Source organism: Centruroides vittatus, unplaced genomic scaffold, assembly GCF_030686945.1.
Source record: "Centruroides vittatus isolate TY-2023 unplaced genomic scaffold, ASM3068694v2 scaffold_435, whole genome shotgun sequence".
NCBI classification, from domain to species: Eukaryota; Metazoa; Arthropoda; class Arachnida; order Scorpiones; family Buthidae; genus Centruroides; species Centruroides vittatus.
Genome location: NW_027122708.1, coordinates 7218313 through 7240764, shown reverse-complemented (window position 1 = coordinate 7240764; position 22452 = coordinate 7218313). Strand labels below are relative to the sequence as shown.

Here is a 22452-nt window from a genome sequence, read left to right as displayed (position 1 = left end):
AGTTTCACAGTTTAAGTAGTTTTTTGTACACCAATCCAGATGCATTTCGAACAAGTTAACTTGTTTAGCTGAAGTAGATGATATATCCTGATTTCACAGCTGGTCTGACTTAGTTTGAATTATATCATTTAAGTGAGTTCTCAACAATGAAGCTGATTGTGTTGAAAACAAAAAGGAGTAGCCCAAGCTATCAAAAATATTCTTAACTGAAGCAGGCCAACTTTTCTTATCAGGTTTGACCTCTGTTAGCAAAACATTATAAGTAATTTGGCACAAGTCGTATGAGGGTAACTCCATAACTTTTGACCAAAACAGAAGAATAGTCTTGACAAATTTCAATTCCAATGGAGGTCTTCCCAATTCAAGACGAACTGCAGAGCTTGAAGCTGAACGTTCTATTTTAAAAAGTCTCTTAAAATATTTCATCTGTACTTTTTCTAGTGCCCAGACTGGGAATAAATAAGTCATCTTAGAATCAATAAAAGCATCAAAAAGTTTAAAAATACTATTTATAGAACTTAGCTTCATTCGTTTTTGTAGAGTAAACATATAGTCTGTCTTATTCTGTCTTATTATTACATCTTTGGCTATTAAATCGAAATGATGATTATACGCACCTGACAAAGAAAAATGTATTCCTAGGTACTTAAAATATGACACAAAACTAATTTCAGTATTATTCACAAATATCTTATCAGATTTAAGTAGTCTGCCTCCGTTGCAAAAAACCATCCCCTTCATTTTTTGTAAGTTAACTGTAAGATCATTTCTTTTAGCATAATTAACTAGCAGAGAAAGTTTTCGTTGCAAACCCATTTTTGAATCTGCTAGCAGAACTACATCAGCGTACATTAAGCAATGCAGATCAACAGATTCTCCAAGAGCAAATTCCAAAGTTTCAGAGGTAGAAAACAGATGTGGTAAATCATTACTAAATAATATAAACAACAGGGGGCTTAAAGGTTTCCCCTGAGGCAACCCACTACCGGAAATGACACCTTTAGTATTTGCCAGATTGCCTCTCACACAGTGGCGTAGCATAGTGGGGTGGCAGGGGCGGTCCGCCCTCTTCCACCCCGGGCGGCTGACACTCACGTTACGCCAGTGCTCTCACATGATATCTTGTGGTACAAAATAAATTTTTTAGTAGCTTAATGAATGAAGTTGAAACTCCTAATAAATGTAACTTTTCCAATAAAATATTAAAATTGATTCTATCGAAAGCCTTTTCCAAATCCACTAATATCGAATCGATTTTACGTCTTTTTCTTGATAAGACATACTGTATTAAACCATTAAGTATAAAGACATACATTGTCCTTCTTCCTCTAACAAATGCTCCTTGAAACTGGGAGATAACATTAAATTCTATTATCCATTGATTCAACCGATCTGCCAAAATTCTGGTAAACAACTTTCTAAAGGTATTTAACAGCGCTATTGGATGATAGTTTTGAGGATTTAGTTGTCTCCTTTCTTGTAAATCATTTGCAACAACACATTTTTCCAATGCTCAGGAAATTTTGATGTTTCCTTAATCTTGTTAAAAAGATTGAGTAATTCTAAACATATTTCATCAGGTAGGTGTATAATAAATTCATTTTTTATACCATCCATACTAGGGGCTGATATTCTTTTTAGTTTGCAAATTGAAGTTTTAAACTCAAAGTGTGAAATTGGATCATTTAAAATAGGAGAGAAATTATTACGGTCAAAATCAAGAATTGAACCAGAACTTGGGTGGCAAAAGTTATATTCTAAAAAACGTTCCCAGTCATGAAAAGGAATTTGAGTATCGGATTTCTTTCTCCTGTTAAATCTATTAACAATAGACCAAAACTGTACAGAAAATCATGCAGACTGCAACTGTCTACTAATATTTGACCAGTAGTTCTTCCTTTTAGTCTTACATAAAGAACGAAAGATTACTCTAGAATCACAGTATTTTATTAGATCTTCATTACTACGGGACATTCGAAACCTTCTCAGCGTCTTGTTCTTCATTTTCTTCACTGTTCTACAGTCTCTGCCAAATCAAATTGAAGACTGTAATTTTGTCATTTCCAGGTATGTTATCATTCTACATTGTTCAGCTGATGACTTGATCAAATCCATAATCGCAGAATAACTGTCCTCTATTCCATCACTTAAGACAATATTTACATATCTGGCCGAAACTGTTTCAAAATATAAACTGGATTTGTCTTCTTTCCAGATTAGTCCTTTTTTCTTGTCAATCAAGTTAGATTTTCTGTCCTCGTCAGTGTCTATCAGGATTTCAGAAATGACCAAATGATGGTCAGACATATAATCTTCAGAAATAAAAAATTTATTCAATTTCTCTACCAGACTCTTGTTCAAGATCACTAAATCGATTACTGAAGCACCCAGTTTGGAAATGTAAGTGAAGTCTGCTGGTGATTCAGAAGGATATCAGCCATTTATTATGTATAAATTATAAGTTTTCACTAGTTCAATAAGTAAGTTTCCTCTTTTATTGCAAATTTTATCATTTGATAGTCAGATGTTTGAAATCGCATCCCCATGATAAATAGTGTCCATACTCAAGCCAATTCGTGCATTAAAATCACCCATCAGCAGAAGATCATAATCTGAAGTATAATCAGAAATCAAATCCTCCAATTTTGCAATTAAAGTTTCAAAGATAGGAATATGAAGATATGCTAATATAACTATCATTTCTCGTAGCCCTTTATTTTGCTTCCGGTTAAATTTCACTCTAACAACCATTATATGTTGCCATGACAGCAGCAAGTTTACTTCCCCCAGGTCTTCATTTATACCTAGAAGCAACCCGCCGGAAGGTCTACCTCTTCCTAAACTTTAAGTAGTCATTACCTCAAAAACTTTTAATCTACGGTTAAGGCTTTTAAATCTCGAACACAGTGGGGCTGTAGACCAAGTCTCGGTTAATCTCAAAATATCAGTTTCAGAAATATGTTTAACAAAACCACTATCATTTAGATTAGTCAGGAGGGTACCCTGAGAATTCCATGTTGAAACTTTCAATCCAACTGTACACTTGCTTGGATCAGAGAATGAAGATTTTGAGAATTTGCCATTCAATTTTCCACTAAAAAATCAAGTTTCAATAATTCTCCTCTATCTAGGTCGTAAGTATATCTTTCATCGCCAACCTGCAACATCAGCCATCAGTCGAACTCTCCTGCCTTGCAGCTTATAATCGTGTAAAAAAGGCAGAAGCTTTTTAGAAAATAATAAAAGATAACTCACGCCAAAGTTGCATATATTTCTGATAATTAGCACTGAGTTCAGCGTTAACGTAGATTCTTCTTTTTATTGCAAGCACTTTCGACGAAAAATTACGATCGTCGTCTTCAGGCGAATGTGGAAAGAACAAATTTGAAAGAGGCACGTGCCGAACGTTCCAAACCGAATAACGGAAGATTTTCGTTGGCGAATTTTTAAAAAATATAATGTATTCTTTTAGCGTTCGGTAACTTCGCCGGTTCGAAGGAGATTTTAGATCGGCACGAATTGACGGTGCATGCGCTGAAAAGCACACACGCTACGTGTGCGCTTGTCGGCGTGTTTGAGTGTTTATGCGCTTGTAAAGAGTGACCCAAATTTCGGGCAAGTCCAGGGTGGGGACGTTGCATGCCTCTGCTGTTATTGTGAGGATCGCTTCCCAGATGAATATTATTTTTCTATTGTTGGAGCTTTTTAGGAGCGCTGTTTCTGACCAAAGCGGAGTGTAACCTTGTTGTAGAACTTTTTTGGTCAGCTCTGTTGTTTGCCTTCCTTTATTTATATCATCCTGGTGTTCCGCGATACGGCAGGCGATCATTCTTGTTGTTGCCCCTATATATTTCTCTATTTCTCCTGTTGTTGGATTTTGTAGTGGCACCGCGTAGACCCCCGATTTTTCTAATGCGCTGATTTTGTCTCGGTCGTTGCATATGGTTCTGCGTAGGCTGGGTAGAGGGGTCAAGGGGAGCACGAAGCCGTACCGCCGGAATATACGGCTAATGAGTATGGACTGTGCTCCTAGATATGGTAATGTTGACGGTACTATTGCCATTTCTTTTTTGTTGTGTAGCGTGGTGAACGGGTGGATGGAATCGTTCACTCTACGCAGTACATGCGTAAATTTGGCGCCTGTGAACCCAGCGTGTAATACTGCCATTCGTATGATTTCCAATTCATCATTTATTAGGTCCTGCGATGAGGGAAGCAGTATCGCCCTTCTGATGAGAGCTGCTATGGCGGCATTGATATACCGCGATGGTTGGAAGGCGTCAGCTGGAGTGATGTGGGGAATCATGTCGGACTTGTGGTATACCGCAAACCGTGGTCCTTCCGGCGATTTCTGTATCTGCATATCCAGAAATGTTATTGTCTGGTTCCGCTCCTTTTCCCAAGTGAATTTGATGGTGGGATAAACGCTTGATAGTCGCTGCATAAATCGGATAAATTCTTCCTCTGAATTCCCCCATGCTACTAGGATGTCGTCAACATATCGTAGGTATAACAGGGGGTAGCAAATAGTGAGCGGTGCGTTGAAAGTTTTTTGCTCCACGTCCCTCATGACGAGCTCGGCCAAGACTGCAGAGAGAGGGGAGCCCATAGGGACACCCTGTTTCTGGAGATAGATTTTCTGGTTGAAGCGGAAATAATTGTTTTCAGTGACGAAGATCAACGCTTCGCGAATATCTAGTACCTGCTGAACTGTGAGACCTTTCTTAAGGAGCATAGTATTGGCTAGCATTACGGCTTCAAACGTGGGGACGGAAGGGTATAGCGATATCACGTCCATTTTGTAGAAGGTGCAGATGTTGATGTTTGCTCTTGTGATGTTGGCTTCGATGGTGGTCTTGGCTTCTATGGAGGAGGGAGTGACAAATGGTGACTCCGGGAGCAGCTCTCGTAGAAATTTTGCCAGGGCTTTTTCCAGGTGGTAAGTTGGATGCGACCTTTTGTTTACTAAAGGTCGTAACGGCCAGTTCTCTTTATGCGTTTTGGGCTGAAAGAACAGCCTAGGGCAGGCAACATTTGATGGAGGTTCAAGGTGACCAGATAAAGTCAGTGCTAGTCCTGGCAGTGTTATAATTTTCCTTGCCTTTCGCAGTACAGTTGGCGTTGGATCTCTGTCCATCTCCACTGAGCATGAATGCAACAGAAAGTCATTCGCTCTAGAAGTAAAATCGTTCTCTCTGCATAAGACAAATCTTCTGTCCTTATCTGACATTAAGAGCCTGAGACCATTCGTGGCTAAGAATCGTGTTACTACCTGGTGGTTTCCACGGTTTTTTGGTGCACCTTGTGATCGCTTTGTTGTAGCAAGCTTCGTGAAGACCTCTAGTTCCATTTGCTGATGCATGGGTGTAGGTTGGCAGGACTTTATGGCCGCTAGGGCGGCCGGGACCAGCTGGTCAAAATCGGAGCTTGAGGGAGGGGGGATATATTTCGGACCTCGTTGCAACATGTTATGCACAATCGTGGGCACACTTTCTTCTGTGTAGTTATGATACGGAGTTGGTACTGCCACTGTTTTTTGTGCATACGAAAACTTGAGTAGCCACTGGAGTTTTTTGCTCAGCCTCTTTTTAGTTTTTTGAGTTGCGACCGAAGCTATACTTTGTATTTTGCCTATCTGAGTGTACAACTTGGAGGGGTCACAGACTTTGGAAAATCCCAGATGTGCCACATAGGTTCTTTTCTCCGCTTCCGCGATGCACTTACGTTTATTTCTAATTAGCTTGGTCAAAAGGGACTGTTCTACTTTCGGAAGCGTTCCTCGAATACACTCCGGAAACTTTTTGCGCTTAAGTTGTATGCATTTGGGAACTACTCTTTTGGCTCTGCACGTTAGTAGGAAATGTAGTTGGGCGAGCAATTTTTGCCATTCTATCTGTAATTTCAGCAACGTGAAGAAACAGTTTTTCGCAGTTTCCATTGCTTGTAGAAAATAATAAAAGATAACTCACGCCAAAATGGACGATGATATCGCTATACCCTTCCGTCCCCACGTTTGAAGCCGTAATGCTAGCCAATACTATGCTCCTTAAGAAAGGTCTCACAGTTCAGCAGGTACTAGATATTCGCGAAGCGTTGATCTTCGTCACTGAAAACAATTATTTCCGCTTCAACCAGAAAATCTATCTCCAGAAACAGGGTGTCCCTATGGGCTCCCCTCTCTCTGCAGTCTTGGCCGAGCTCGTCATGAGGGACGTAGAGCAAAAAACTTTCAACGCACCGCTCACTATTTGCTACCCCCTGTTATACCTACGATATGTTGACGACATCCTAGTAGCATGGGGGAACTCAGAGGAAGAATTTATCCGATTTATGCAGCGACTATCAAGCGTTTATCCCACCATCAAATTCACTTGGGAAAAGGAGCGGAACCAGACAATAACATTTCTGGATATGCAGATACAGAAATCGCCGGAAGGACTACGGTTTGCGGTATACCACAAGTCCGACATGATTCCCCACATCACTCCAGCTGACGCCTTCCAACCAGCGCGGTATATCAATGCCGCCATAGCAGCTCTCATCAGAAGGGCGATACTGCTTCCCTCATCGCAGGACCTAATAAATGATGAATTGGAAATCATACGAATGGCAGTATTACACGCTGGGTTCACAGGCGCCAAATTTACGCATGTACTGCGTAGAGTGAACGATTCCATCCACCCGTTCACCACGCTACACAACAAAAAAGAAATGGCAATAGTACCGTCAACATTACCATATCTAGGAGCACAGTCCATACTCATTAGCCATATATTCCGGCGGTACGGCTTCGTGCTCCCCTTGACCCCTCTACCCAGCCTACGCAGAACCATATGCAACGACCGAGACAAAATCAGCGCATTAGAAAAATCGGGGGTCTACGCGGTGCCACTACAAAATCCAACAACAGGAGAAATAGAGAAATATATAGGGGCAACAACAAGAATGATCGCCTGCCGTATCGCGGAACACCAGGATGATATAAATAAAGGAAGGCAAACAACAGAGCTGACCAAAAAAGTTCTACAACAAGGTTACACTCCGCTTTGGTCAGAAACAGCGCTCCTAAAAAGCTCCAACAATAGAAAAATAATATTCATCTGGGAAGCGATCCTCACAATAACAGCAGAGGCATGCAACGTCCCCACCCTGGACTTGCCCGAAATTTGGGTCACTCTTTACAAGCGCATAAACACTCAAACACGCCGACAAGCGCACACGTAGCGTGTGAGCTTTTCAGCGCATGCACCGTCAACTCGTGCCGATCTAAAGTCTCCTTCGAACCGGCGAAGTTACCGAACGCTAAAAGTATACATTATATTTTTTAAAAAATTCGCCAACGAAAATCTTCCGTTATTCGGTTTGGAACGTTCGGCACGTGCCTCTTTCAAATTTGTTCTTTCCAAATTCGCCTGAAGACGACGATCGTAATTTTTCGTCGAAAGTGCTTGCAATAAAAAGAAGAATCTACGTTAACGCTGAACTCAGTGCTAATTATCAGAAATACAGAAGCTTTTTCCGTCTCAGTCTTGAACGCCGACATAAATCATCAAATATCTGTATATTCTTCAATGCATCATTTGCCTTTATCTTTCTAATGTTACCAAAAATTAATTTCTTATCTGCAAATGACTGCAATTCCACCAATACAGTATCTGATCGGTTAAATTTTACTATCTTAACTGTTGGGATTAACTTTGATTCATCTATCAGTTTAGAAAACAGGTTTTGCACTTTCCTATTCAAATCGGAACTGTCATCCGTTAAACCTTTAATCAAAATATTTTTCTTTCTCATTTCATTCAACACCTTGTCTATAGAATGCAAGGTCAAACTGTTTTTTTGCTGCATGTCATCTTTAAGTTTGAAAATTTCTTCTAATTTAACCTCCAACTGAGTTAATCATTGGTCGTGTTCATTATGCAAATTAACCAACCAGTCAATCCTCATAACTTCATTTAGAGTCGAAAAAAGCTTATCAAATCAGTTGTCCAAATATGAAATAATCTCCCTAGGAATGGACTTACTTGAATCTATCTTTGAAGAGAAAAAGTCCTCCAGTCTCGCCGACTTCAAGGAAGGTTCGCTCGAAGAACGACGTCGCTTTACAGTAGATATCGGTGATTGAATCTGTGAATGCGGCGGAGTACAATCAACGGACCAGGATTTAATTCAATACCACTTAATATTAACAGCAACTCAAACACCATTATCCAAAACTCAATATTTTCCATAATTTTAAAATTCAAAGTAAGCTCACAAAAAAGTTCACCAACACACTTTGCAGCAAGCAGCGCCTTTGAATATTATAATAGTTTCTTTAATCTTATAACATAACAGAATCTTAACACAAATGATAAATTTTTAGTTTTATTTATTATTTATTTATTTACTAATGAGTAAGTGAGAGAATAGATTTTAACTGTTTTTAACTTTTATTAATATGAGCACTCTAAATACTTGGAAAAATTTATAAATCTCAGGTATTAAGCTAAAATTAAGTTAATTTGAATTAATATTTAGCTAGCTTGAATTCAAGAAATCATATGGAGTTGAATTAAAATTAAAAATTAGAAAAATCCTCTTTTTCTATAAATATTTACATACAGGAAAAGAAAGATGCACTTTTCAATATTTTTTAATCCGTTTATTTCTATTTTTAGTGTTCTAAGAAATTGGTTAATTCATAGTGATATTGAATTGATAAGTTTTATTAATATTAATTAAGTTATGGAGTTTTTGATTTTATTAATAAATGAATTTAATTATTAGATATTTTCACAATGCATATAAGAAAGAAAATTTACTTTATTATAAAGAATGTAAAAGTCTGTTTTATACTTATATTTGGGAAGTTTAGTTTTGAAGGATATTTAATAGAAAAATAACTCTGAAAATGGATTAATAATATAATATAATTATGTAACAAAATTTTTAACTTTTAATTTAGTATCATTAGCTTGTGTTAATTTTTCAATTTTTAATAGTTGGAAACAGATGAATCACTTCTATTGGAAAAAGCAAATCATGCTCTTGAGAGATACGGACATAAGGTTAGTATTGAACTTCAACACATTAGTAATTATTTATTATAATAATAATTTAATTTTCTACACAATAAACGTTTTCTACTATTAACACTGCAGTGAGTAACACAAAGTCACCGACAAAAAAAAAAACCTTTTACAGTGTTTTATACGACAGAGACCCATCTAACGTTTTCGGCCTCCACTAAGGCCACTTTCAGGTTGATTCAGGGGGATGACATTTACTTCTCAACCTGAAGAAGGCCTTGGTGGAGGCCGAAAACGTTAGTTGGGTCTCTGTCGTATACAACACTGTAAAAGGTTTTTTTTTTTTTTTTGTTTTTTTGTCGGTGACTTTGTGTTAATTTTCTACATCATACATCATGAAATAGAGATTTAATTCTGAAAATGTTTTGAATTATTAGTAAGAACTATTTTTGTAAAATAAAGTTTATCTTGCCATCATGTTATATGAAAGAATTACTGTTTCATTAAGTAAATTCAGGATTTACTTTTTATAAAAATTAAATACTAATACAAATTAAGAAAACTGTTTTTACTTTTAAAAATTTATTTTACAAAGCACGCTGATACTAAATATTCTGCCCTAATTTTTAAACATTTTCAGCTTACTCAATATTTTTTTTATCCTGAGATGACTATCCCTCAAAAATCATAATTCTATTCATATTAATGAAAGTGAATAGAGAGAATTACTTTGCATTATAAATTGCATGTGAAATCATTCAAGACAAATATACTTCAGTAAAAAGTATGAGACATGTGCAGAAATTAAATTCCAATCGATTAGAAAGAACAAACTTACTTCGTTGAACTTACATTTTTCAAAATATTCACTTTGATGGTCAGGCATGTGTCATGGCAATAGATAAGCTTTTGCAAACTTTTGTGAAAGAAGTTTTCTGAAAACTTGCAGACCCAACTTTGCATAGCGGTCTGCAGATTTTTGTTGCTGTCAAATTGTCCTCCCCAAACAAACTTTTTCAAATGCAAAGACTGGTGGGTGTCAGAAGGTGCTAGATCAGAACTATACAGCAGGTGTTCAAAGATTTCCCACTTAAGTTTTTTTTTTTTTTAGCAATTCTTGTGTGTATATATATTATATCCATGCAGAATGTGGCTGTGAACTATCATGAAGTAAAATCACTCCAGAGTTCAGTAAGCCATATTTTTGTTTTGAATAGTCTGCTGTAATTTTTTAAGGATATCACAATAACTTTTGACATTCATTGTTGCTCCATGAGGCAAGAATTCATAACCAAACCCAAATATAGTGTGTATGAGCTTCTTAATAGAAAGTGCCCACTTTTCATTTTTGACAAGTCAGTATGCCTCCATTCCATTGATTGCTGCTTAGTCTGGTGTTGAGTATGCAATCTAAAGTTTCATTACCTGTCACATAGTTATCTAGCAGCTCATTAGCAGTTTGTCATACAGGTCCAAGAATATAAGTACTGCTGCCATCTATTGTTTCTTGTGTCTATGTACAAGATTTTTAGACACTCTTCTCCAACAAAGTTAGTGATATGGCAGATTTTTATGGATAATTTCATGTAGGCATGAATGAAGAATTTGAGGAAATTCTGCACTCAGCTCAGATATAGTGAATCTTTTGTTTGATCAGTTTTTCATTCATCAACTGAATGACTGTTAACTTCTTTCTTTGGCATCATGTACTGTATATTCTATTTGCTTTTGTTGAAAAGTCATCACCATTGCCTGATCATTGCATCAGTTCCATACACATCACAAATTGTATGAATTTATGTATCAACATTTTTAGCATGCAGAAATTTGAATATTAAGCAAATCTCAATCCAAAATCAAATGCATGATTATCAACCTCAAACCCAAGAACAAAAACTTAAATATGTTATCTATTATCTGCTTGATTTTCAAGACAACACTTTCAGATGATAGCCAACCTTCAGTGTCTATGCAGTAGAAATGTGCAATCTGAAAAGTTCTTTACATCACATATAATACCTAAAATGGATTCCTCTCCAAATCATTCTTTCTGTAATATATCATAAAGTAGTACCTTATATCACTCAATTTTTTTCCTATTTGTTTAATCTGAAAATAGCCCTTTATTGTAATGAAATGTGGACTAAGCATTTTTGTATTTCAGAAAAATTCATGAAACATTTTAAAATTAATACAAAAAACTGGTTAACAAAGTAAATAATAGCTACAGATTCTAAAGAGAACTGTTTGTATAATCTACAAAGATATTTGTGCATGAAACTATAAATTCCAAACTCTATGATTTTAATAAACAAATTTAAGGATATATCGCATGCTATAAGGAATGGAGGATAGGGGCCATTCATAAATTATGTAAGGGTGATTTCAACCATTCTAGACCCCCACCCACCCTTGTGTAAGAAACCATAATATTTTCTTTGATCACCCCCTCCCCTTCCCTATCTTACGTAACATTTAGGCATGATTTTATAGAAAGATTTTAACAAAAAAAAAATTTTTTTATGAAACCCTAAAAACCTTAGGTCCAAAATATATAATTATTAATTAGTTAATTAATATGTACTATTATTTATAAAAGACTATGTGAACAAATGACTCACAAAAAGGTTTTTTGTGAGTCAGTTGTATACTTTACTAATATCATCAGAAGCAGGTGATTAACCTTGTTGCACGGTATGTGAACAAATTTAAAAATATAAAAATTTAATGAATTCAAATGAACAATTTATTTTAAGAACTTTATTTTTTAATTATTAACAATCTTTTTATCATCATCATCATTAATTAACATCATAATATTCATTTTTATATTAATTTTAATTTTCACAAAAGGACGCAAAATACTTTGACAGATCAACTAGCCAGTGCACATGTAAACAGAAATGTCATACAAAATAAAACAAGAGAGAATAGAGAGAAACCACATTCTATTTCCATATTAATTACATCTTGGCTAAGGCCAAGAAAATAAACTACATGCTGCTAAAATGTGCTAGGTGCACCTGGGGACTAAATCATAAAGCTTGTAAAACTCTATGTAATGGGACAATACAACCAATGCTACTTTATGCAATTTCTAGCTGGGATCATGTAACTAGTAAAAATTTAGTAGCAAGTAAATTACTCTCTTTTCAAAGACAGTTTGCCATCAGAATTTCAAAGTGCTGCAGAACTGTTTCTACTAATGCCTTTCTGATACTAGCAGAGCTCCTTTCTTTGCCACTATGTATTGTAGAAAAGGTTCTAAACTACTACATCAGAACTACAAACATCAAGGTTCAACAACGGTCTCTACTCCTATCTACGGCTGTTCATATACTACCACATTGCAATTACCCTACTATCTCTGATCCATCACCCTGTAAACAAGGTTATCCCCTGGGTACATTTGGTGTCATCTGCTTCTTCCATGGATAACCATGCAGACATTAATATCTATGCAGATGGGTCCAAAAGCCCTCTTCATGTCTGCTCAAGTATCTGTATCTTCCTCCAAACTGACATATTTTGCCCAAAATATGTTAGAAGATACAGATACCCCCCACATACCTCCATCAAGCTGAAGATGCTGTCTACCAAGCTGTTCAGTGGGCCACTTCACTTCCAAACAAAACTCTGTCTATCAACGTTTACAGTGATTCTTAGTCTGTCCTAAAAGCTGTATTAAATCCCAATTGCAATAGCAATAAAATCATGTATATCCAGCACCATATTAAAAATCTTGTAAATGAGATAATTTTTATATTTGTTCCTGGCCATACTGGCATACTAGGAAATGAAAAAGCCGACTTTGAGGCTAAGTCAACTGAAAAGGACACTGACTTGGACTACACTCACAGCCCTCTCTCACGTAGCAGACTTAAAAATTATATTCATGACAATGCTATGCAAAAGTGGAATCAACAATAGTTGAGCAGTAAAACTGGTAGAATAACAAAACTTTATTTTCCTAGTGTTGAATATAGGTACTTATCACCATTTAAAGCTTTAAGGTTTGCTACCGCTCAACTTACTGAGCTTGGTAATTTTAGAAGCTACCTGGCGATGTATAACCGGGCAGAAACTGCCTTTTGCTTTTGCTATTCAGAAAACCTAGACACCATCGACCATATGATCTATCATTGTCCAATTTATGATCAAGCTAGACTTATTCTGAAATTAGAAATCCTTACGCTTGGTTTCAGGTGGCCATGTCCACTCGACAATCTTGTTCAGAAGCCACTGTTTGATGCTCTTTACAATTATGTTCAAAATATATGGAAGAAAAGACTATGATTTCTAATTTCTAGTTTTACATTTTAGTTTTCACTTAAAGCCAAATACTAATTTTGTTTACTTTGTGTCATGTATTTTGGTTTACGTATTCTTAATGTTATACACTCATAGGAGTGGTTCACTTATTCTAATAAAAAAAAAAAGAGAGAGAACCCACCACACGGCCTTTCTCCCATGAGAAAAAAATGTAGAGTGTGAGTCTGCTAGCGTTATTATTCTATCACGTCACACGAGATGACGTTAGTACAACAAGCATTCTTAATAGAAACTGCCAAATTAAAGCCAAATTCAAAATTCCACCACTCAATGAGATTAAAAAATAAAAATAAGAATATTATGTAAGACAGATCTGTTACTCCCTATCCCTGAGTAAGAAATCGTAAGAAATCCTTGACTGTCACCCACCCCAAAATACCTTACGTAATTTATGGACGGCCCATAATTAGATCCTCCATTCTTACAGAATATCCATCTTACAGAAATTAGTTCTCAATGATATTTATTTAAGCAGAAAAGCCAATTATTTATTTCTTTGAAATTTTGAAAATGTCTGTTTCACCTAAAGTGAATGTTTTCTTTAGCAAAAAACAAAAAATATAGGTTAGATCTCTTCAGTGAAAACAGTCATTAGTGTGTTTTGCTCGAATGATGATAAATTAACTGAGACTTCATCATAATTGTCTCATTTTCTATTAATCTTTTTTGGGCTGATTTCCATAAGTCAACCATTAAATCACACTATTGCAATTTTGTGTGTACCATCCTTGTAATCCAAATAATGATACTGGTAGACGATCATACAGCAATGGTTAGGGAAAATTTTTGTTTATTTACTCAAATGCGTTTCGGGTTGGTTTATCTCCCAACCCCTCTTCAGTGCTGTTAAGGAATACAAAAATTGTAAGGTATCCGACAATATTAAAAATCATGTAAATTGGAATACAACAAACATAAAGACTAATAGAGGACCAACTAATAGAGGACACCTCCATACGTTAAACATTGTTTAAAGCACCCCCCACTGTTCGGATTGCCAAGTGTATTGGCTAACATTACAACACATGTCTGTAAACTATAACACGGTCAAGAACGATTAAACACCTGCCTTTTTTAGTCTTTACTCATCTTCACCCTCATTAGGAACAAAGCACTTTCACTGCAAATGTAAGTTTTTATATAAATAATCTAAATTGAATAACTGTATATATATAATCTTTAGCAAATTGTATTAAATCACACAAATTTTTTATGTTATAGAGAATATAATACACCTTTGTGTTAAAATATAGAAAAATAATTGTAAAAAATGTACCAACATAATATGTAGTCTTTATGTTTGTTGTATTCCAATTTATGTGATTTTTAATATTGTTCGGATACCTTACAATTTTTGTATTCCTTAACAGCACTGAAGAGGGGTTGGGAGATAAACCAACCTGAAATGCATTTGAGTAAATAAACAAAAATTTTCCCTAACCATTGCTGTATGATCGTCTACCAGTATCATTATTTGGATTACAAGGATGGTACACACAAAATTAGTATACACAGCAACCATACTTACTACGTTAAGAAGCACACTATTGCACTTCATTAAAAAAAAGATGCTTAAGTTTTTTTAATAGTATAATTTTATTATTATTGATCAAAGAATCATTCAAAAAGTATATTTTAACAAGAAATGTATGTTTTTGAAGAAATTCGTGTATCATAAGAATATGTATCATAAGAAATTCTTGAAAAAAAAATATTTTATTCATTTGATGTTGTCTATTTACATTAGAATAATAAGCAAAAACCACATTTAAAAATTTTGCATTTTTTCCCTATCGTTAACATTCACTTATCTCCTCTTTTTACAAATGAAGAACTGGGCTGTGTTCATTAATGCAGAATGCTAAGTAAGAAATCTAATTGGCTAAGGGTGAAGCTGAGAAGTGTTCTAATTATCCTTGGTGTACTGAGTTAGCAAGTTAGACTGATTGTGTGTAAAAATGGCAAATGATATAATTATCATAATTTTATGATATAATAATTTTATAATCAGTTTATTTTAATTATGATGATATAAAAAAAATTATAATTAGTCCAGCACGAGCAGCCATCTCTTAAATTATATAAGACAAAAACAATGTTGTCACTAGTAGAAGTTAGTGCAGACGAAACACTAACCGAATTAGTTAGAATTCTCTGGAAAGAGTTAAGAAGTAGTTAGAAAAGAGTTCAGCACTGCAGCATAACTAGACTTAGCAAGAATTCTGCAATATTGAACATCTGGAGATTTGACTTATATGCTACGATATCCAAAAAACGTCAAGTCCGTATAGCCTACAGAAGATGCCAGACCATTTTCCAAATACTCCGTAACGGAAAAGATCCTCCGAACCCAATCAGACTACCCGGAATATACACCATCCCCCTCAGAGACCACAGATTTGACAGAGATATGGTCTACATTGGCTCCACCAAACGTACAATGGGGATAAGGATTAAAGAACATAAGGCGGACATAGCACACAAAAGGCTCACAACAGCTCTCTCAACATATGCCACCGATCAAGAAGTCACGGCGGACTTTACCGCAGCTTGCATTATCCTCACCACTAACCACCCGGAACATCTCAAATTATTGGAAGCTATGGAAATATACAGAGCAGGATGTAACACCACGTGCATCAATTTTAAAGACGAGTTGGCCCTTTCAGCAGCGTGGCAGTTACTGCTGGAAGATAATTTTTAAACATTAACATCATCGCCGCTTCGAAGCGCATGCGCGCTACACAGAACGGCGATCGTTTCGTTTAAAAAATATGTTGGAACGTTTTCACGGGACGGAATTCGAAACTCGGTTCTTTCAAAAAGGAATATATTCGAATTTATTACTACTAAGCCTGAAGAAGAGCCTAGAAGAGGCTACGAAAACGTTTGCGACCCGAATACTAACCACTCCGGTTATCTGGTTTTACATAAGTGTATTTTTTGATTTGACTTATCACCACCCAGAGACAAAAACTAGTTTCCTTGCACTAGTCATTCAGTAAGGATGTTTCAGATGAAACAAACTTTCAGCAGTGAAAGCAAACTTTGACTTAAGTTTCTTCAATTTCAACTGGTTTCAAATTTAGTTGGTTTTGTTTATAAAACATTTTTGTGTCCTATAATTGTCATATATAGTTAAACCTGTTCAAAATAGGCAAGTTTCTATTTTATTAAAGTTCTAAATGAGAAAAATTCTTCAGAATGCACTGCTTCTCAATTTAAAAAAATTTTGAGTAAGCCTGCTGAAAACAAACCTATCAAACCAGAAAAAATATTCAGTACCATGTAATTCTGGTTCACATAGATTTTGCTATATTTCATTTCTTTCTACTTTTTTGAAGTATTGTGTAATAAATTTATTTTTACTAATCAAACTAATGGTAGCATTACATTCAAGTTGCTAATTACTATGTATAACTCACTAAATTAAACATAGTATGTGGAAAAATTTATAAATTTTTTTCTTTAAGCTTTTTTTGGGATTTGCATATATTTTAACAATTGAACATACATCTTCTCAATTCTTTGTATTTGTCATTCTAATGACTATTTGAATATTATTGGATTTAAATTCCTATTGATAATGTAAAGGCTTGAATCATTCTTTCTAAAACACTATAAATTTTTTTCAGAAACCTACTTGAGTTAACTAATAAATTATACATTTGGCAATAAAAAAAAATTTATCATAAAAACAAAAACTATTAGCTGAATACATATATTTAATTGAAATTATCAATAGAAACAGCAAATTAGTAAGAATTATGATGTAAAAAATATTTAAAAAAATTAGTTAAGTATAACTTATGAGAAAAATATTGATACAGATTCTAAGAATTGTTTTACTAATAATTGAAAAATTCAAGTATAAATTTCATAATTTATATTAAATAATTTATTTTAAAATTAAATTTCTTTTGTCAAATTTTATTACTGCTTATATGTACTAATATTCATAAATATCTTAAAAAATTTAGTTGGTTGTAGCCAATGCACTCCATAATCGAACAAAGAAAGTAATATTAGTAACAAAGGATGACCATTCTATCATTGAGTTAAAGCAAGAAGAAGTAGAAAATGGTTGTGAAATAGAAGAAAAACTGGTATCAGATATTGTTAGTCGGCATAATTCATATTTAGCTCAATAATTAATAAGTTTATAACTAATCTTTGAAATTGTAATTTATATCTTAATTTTTATACAGTTATAATTGCAACAATATAGTGCCTTGCAAATTGTAATAAGTGAATTAAAGTTTTATGGGAATAATAATTTTCTTATAAAAAATATTTTAAATCTTTAAAATACTTTATATATTATTAAGATAATAAGTAAAGATTAAAAAGTTTGAAATGTGAATTAAGAAAAAATTTTATTTGTTCTTTAAAATTAGTTAAGCCGTTTATGGAAGTTTTAAAATGTTCTATAATTGCTCTTTCAAAAATGCTTTTTTTAGCATTTATGAGGCTAAAAGAAATGTTGAAATCCAAAACTCCATCATTTCAATTATTGAACATTATTAATTATTCTGTTATGGCTTTATATTTCACATTATCAAATGGGATACTCATTATGCCAGTTTTATGTGATAATGTAGAAGACATTGTACAAAATTATTAAAATTAAAAATGAATTAATTAATTTCAAATTACTGTTTAAAATCAGTTGTAACATGCAGAACTTGCAATACAGCATTTAATAATTTCAAAATAGCTCTATCTATGTATATATCTGTGTATATAATTTAAATTTTTTTAATTTTCTTGCAAATTGCAAAGAAATAAATTGTATTACAAAAAAGAAAATACACATCAAAGTGCTATAAAATCATCATCAGAAGTTTCATGTAAACATAAAATTTTTGGAAAATCTTACTTCCACTTTCAGTGAAAGGAAATAATTATTTTAAAATGAATAATAAAAAAAATGATAAATTTACAAACTATCCTCTTTGATTTTCAAAATTTGAGTATAAATTTTTTTTGACAGCTTATTTTTTTAATATTTATGAATAACTTTGACTTTAGCATTAAATAGTAGTTATTTTTAAAATAATTATTAACTTTTATACAACTTTAATATATATTTTTAAGCTGAACAAAAATTTAAAAACTTGTGTTAGAAATTGTGTGCACGCTTGTGCACACTCGCACACTAATAATCAGGCAAATTTATTGAAAGAAACTTCTTACTGGCATAGAGAGTAGTTCCTAATACAATCAAATCAAAGGTTAAACAAAATTCAAATACTGTTATTAAATTTTATTATTGTTAACTTGAAACATTAAATAAATTTTTATATGGATCAAAAACTTGAAATTTATGGTGATAAAATTTCTAATATCTGCAAATTTAAATATTAGTTTTGTAATAAATTTGTTTATATATTTGTAGATGTTAAAAAATTAGATGATTTGTTGAGATTACAATGTATATAAAATTTTACTTTTTGTGTATTAAAATATTATGATAAAAAGTTTTTATAAGTTAGGAGATTAATAGAATCTTTAAATTTTAATATATTTTACAAGTTATTACAATTCATAAGTAATTGATTTAAAGCTTTATTTTAATGCATTATAATTCTTGTTGAATATATTAATTTGATTAAGAAATTTCATTAATTAATTCCTTCTGTAATTTTGAAGATTGAATGATTCTCTATGGAATTTCTTAACATAATTTTACATTACTAAATTTTAGAAAATTCTGGCAATTTTTATAGTAGTTGTAACTTTATATGCATTTCTGGTGCTGAAATATTAATTAAGAAATGCATTAAGAATTATATCAGAAATGGAAAATGGGATGTAATCATTTTAATGCCATTATCATATTGAAGAATATTTTATATATAAAAATAAAAGAAAAAGCTTTTTCATTAATAATGAAAGAACTTTTAGCCTTGTAACCAGCAAAAATTAATTTTGATCTGTGCTTTGATTCAAATTAGAATTGAAAGTACTATTCTAATTAAGCAAACTTATTGCTGGTTTACAAGGTTAGCTCTTTTTATTCTTTCTATATAAACAGTTTAATGTGATATTAATGTATTAATTGATGGCAAAAAATTTTATATCAAATAAAAATATTTATTTTGTTAAGAATGATTGCCATTAAAAGGTATTCAATAAAAGAAAGATCTTTCATAAATATTCTGTCTTTAATATTAACAAGCAATGATATGATATTTATAGCTGTATAATTAGAGCAGCTTGATGATCATATTTGAAGTACCTTCCAGTTACACTATATAATTTTGAAAATATATTTTTTTAAATAATAAGTGTATAGGTAATTTTTTTTTGAGAGAGAGACATATATATAAGAATTATGCTCCTTTACAAAACAACTCATTCTTTCTCTGACAATCCAACTGACTTTAAAAAAATCTGTTACAAATCATTCCTTATTGTCTGTCTATTTTTCTCTGATCTATATTATTATAAACTGAAATTTTAATAATTTGTGATATATGATGATTCTTTATTTTCAGTTTTGATTCTTATTTTTATTAGTTTATAAGCATAAACTTAAATTGAAAAAAGGTAATTACAATTTTAATTTCTTATAATATAATGACAAATCCAATAATTTTTTTGGCATTAAATAATAATCAATCTGTCAGATTTGTTGGGTTAGTTTAATAATTAAATATAAAGTAATTTGATTAGAGGTAGGCAGTTAAGCTGCCATCTTATGTAAATTAAATTAAAACATTAATTAATTTCTAATTATTAAACTTTAGAATGTTCTGGAAGAAAAGATTGGCTCAAAGTGGGCCCAAACTGTTACTTACTGTGCAGACTAGTATGGTTATATCTTAATTAATAGTTCTGGATGTGAAGATTGGACAAAAATCTGGATAGCATAACTGGCATCACATTACATCGTAAACAGGAGTTGTAGGTTTGAGTCCCGCTCCAAGTTTTTTTTTTTTTTCCAGAATATTCTAAATTTAAATTAAAAAATTAATTTCTAATTAATAAATTTACCATGAGATGACGGCATAGCCACTTACCACTAGTCAAATTACTTTATATCTAATCATTAAACTAGCCTTAATATAGCTTGACAAACCTGGCAGACTGTTTTGATTCTTATAATGATTAAACAAAAATTGTGAATCTTTTGTTTAGTGAAAGCAAATATTTTCTAACATACTGAAGATTATATTATTAGGTGTTTGGTTGCAACATTCCATATTATATATGTTTATATATTTGGATTGTAATGTGTTTATCTTTAATATTTCCATTTTTATATAATAAATTTAGAAATATTTGTTTTATTAATTTTACTTTAAAGCATTCTAATATTTGCTGATAAATTAAATTTTGCTTATTTGTAAATAAATTTTGTATTTATAGTATATTTTAATCAATCAAGCAATTTTGTTAGACAAAATTATTTTTAAATATTTTTATTGTATTAATCCTTTAATAATTGTTAACATACTCACTATTTTATATATGTTTCTTGGCTTTGTCGTGGACTGAATGAACAAAATTTGTTTTAAATTTAATTTATACTGATGTGATTTTTTTTAAGGGAAAATATTAACAAATATTTTAAAACTCAATTAACATTCATTATTTTAAATTTATAAACTATTTTGTTTTTATCTTTCTCAATTAGTATGTGGAAAATTGTTAAGCAAAATCTTCTAACAGAATTTTTTGTTTTATTTAGAGAAATGATTAACTTTTACATTTCAAACAGTTTAAAGAGGAGAATAATTGAACATTATTGGATGGCAAAAATATGAATTTCATAACATCCATTAATGAACACAAAAGTATCAAAATGTAATCATTTAGTTATCATCAATAGCAATTCAATTTCGATTTAAATTACATTGTTTATTTTCTAGTTTCAAGAGTAAATTTCATTATTAATAAATAACAAAAGAATTTTGATTAATCGGAAAATGAAGTGATTATTTTTTTATATAATTGTAAAAACACCATAAAATTTCTAATTTTTTATTAATGAATAATCAACTATCAAAATATTCTAATTTCTCGTAAACATCACGGTTTCATACATTTATTTATTAAGAGCTTTTTTCACACTTAAAATTATTTCTAGTAATATAAAAGTGTTTTGCTAAATAATTAGCTAAATTAAGTTAAACAAATGCTAAAAAGTTTAAGGAGTTGATGTTTTACTTAGATCAAGAGTTCCCACTTTCTCAACTGTGGAACCCTAGGATTCAGTGTTACCACCTTTTCAAAATTGCTGACCTGGACATTTTAAAATTAGGATGTTATACTTAGAAATAAAAAAATTAGGTTTTTTTATTGTTGTTAGAAAATAAATATTTTTTTTTAATAGAAGATAAACATGTACATAATATATTATTAAAGTAATATAATATCCAATGCCACATGGATATTATATTACTTCTTGGATATGCCACATGTGGCATATCCAAGAAAAATTAATAATACATACCAACACAACACAAATCCCTGACTGGTTTGGATTTGAAACCATATGAAGTATGTGCAATGTCATTTTACGGCCAAGAACTGAACAATGCATGCGAGCCAGTAAAAGTTAAAATCTAATCATTAAAATAAAATACTCACAAATATTTTTATAAATTCATTTTGTTTCATCATAATTTCACAATTTCTATGAAAACCGGGCACATTAATAATTAATCCAGACCATGAATTTAAAACTGGCTTGTCCGGGTGAAAGCAAGCCTAATGGCAACACTACTAGGGTTCCACCAATAAAATTTTGGGTTTCACAATAAAATCTGTCAAGTCTAGTGATGTATGAATATGCTAATGCAGATTTGGGATGTGAGGTGTAATTGTTCTAGTCTCAGATCGAATCTTCTTATAACATCTTATATACATGCTCCTGTTATTTATAGCTTTATAAACAGTGGCAGCTGATTTATTGGTAACAGAACGAATCAAAATTATGATATAATATTATTTGACAAGATAATGAAAACTTAAAATGTTAAAACTTGATCTAAAACTAGATAATCATTAAAAAAATAAATTTAAAAAGTATCCAACATATAAATAATAATATAATGATTAAATATGCTTTAATTTGTTGATATCTGCAGCACAAGCC

At 32.3% G+C, this 22452-nt stretch overlaps 1 protein-coding gene across 1 annotated transcript in view; it reads left to right on the top strand.

The window, feature by feature from the left end:
* Positions 1 to 18004, top strand: part of Ppcs (phosphopantothenoylcysteine synthetase) — a 41582-nt gene extending 23578 nt beyond the window's left edge. The window contains exons 6-7 of the mRNA XM_067287178.1: positions 8988 to 9053; positions 17327 to 18004. Coding sequence (XP_067143279.1) covers positions 8988 to 9053; positions 17327 to 17497 — 237 coding nt within the window. The 3' untranslated portion in view covers positions 17498 to 18004. The remainder of the gene's footprint in view (positions 1 to 8987; positions 9054 to 17326) is intronic.
* Positions 18005 to 22452: the final 4448 nt, after the last annotated feature.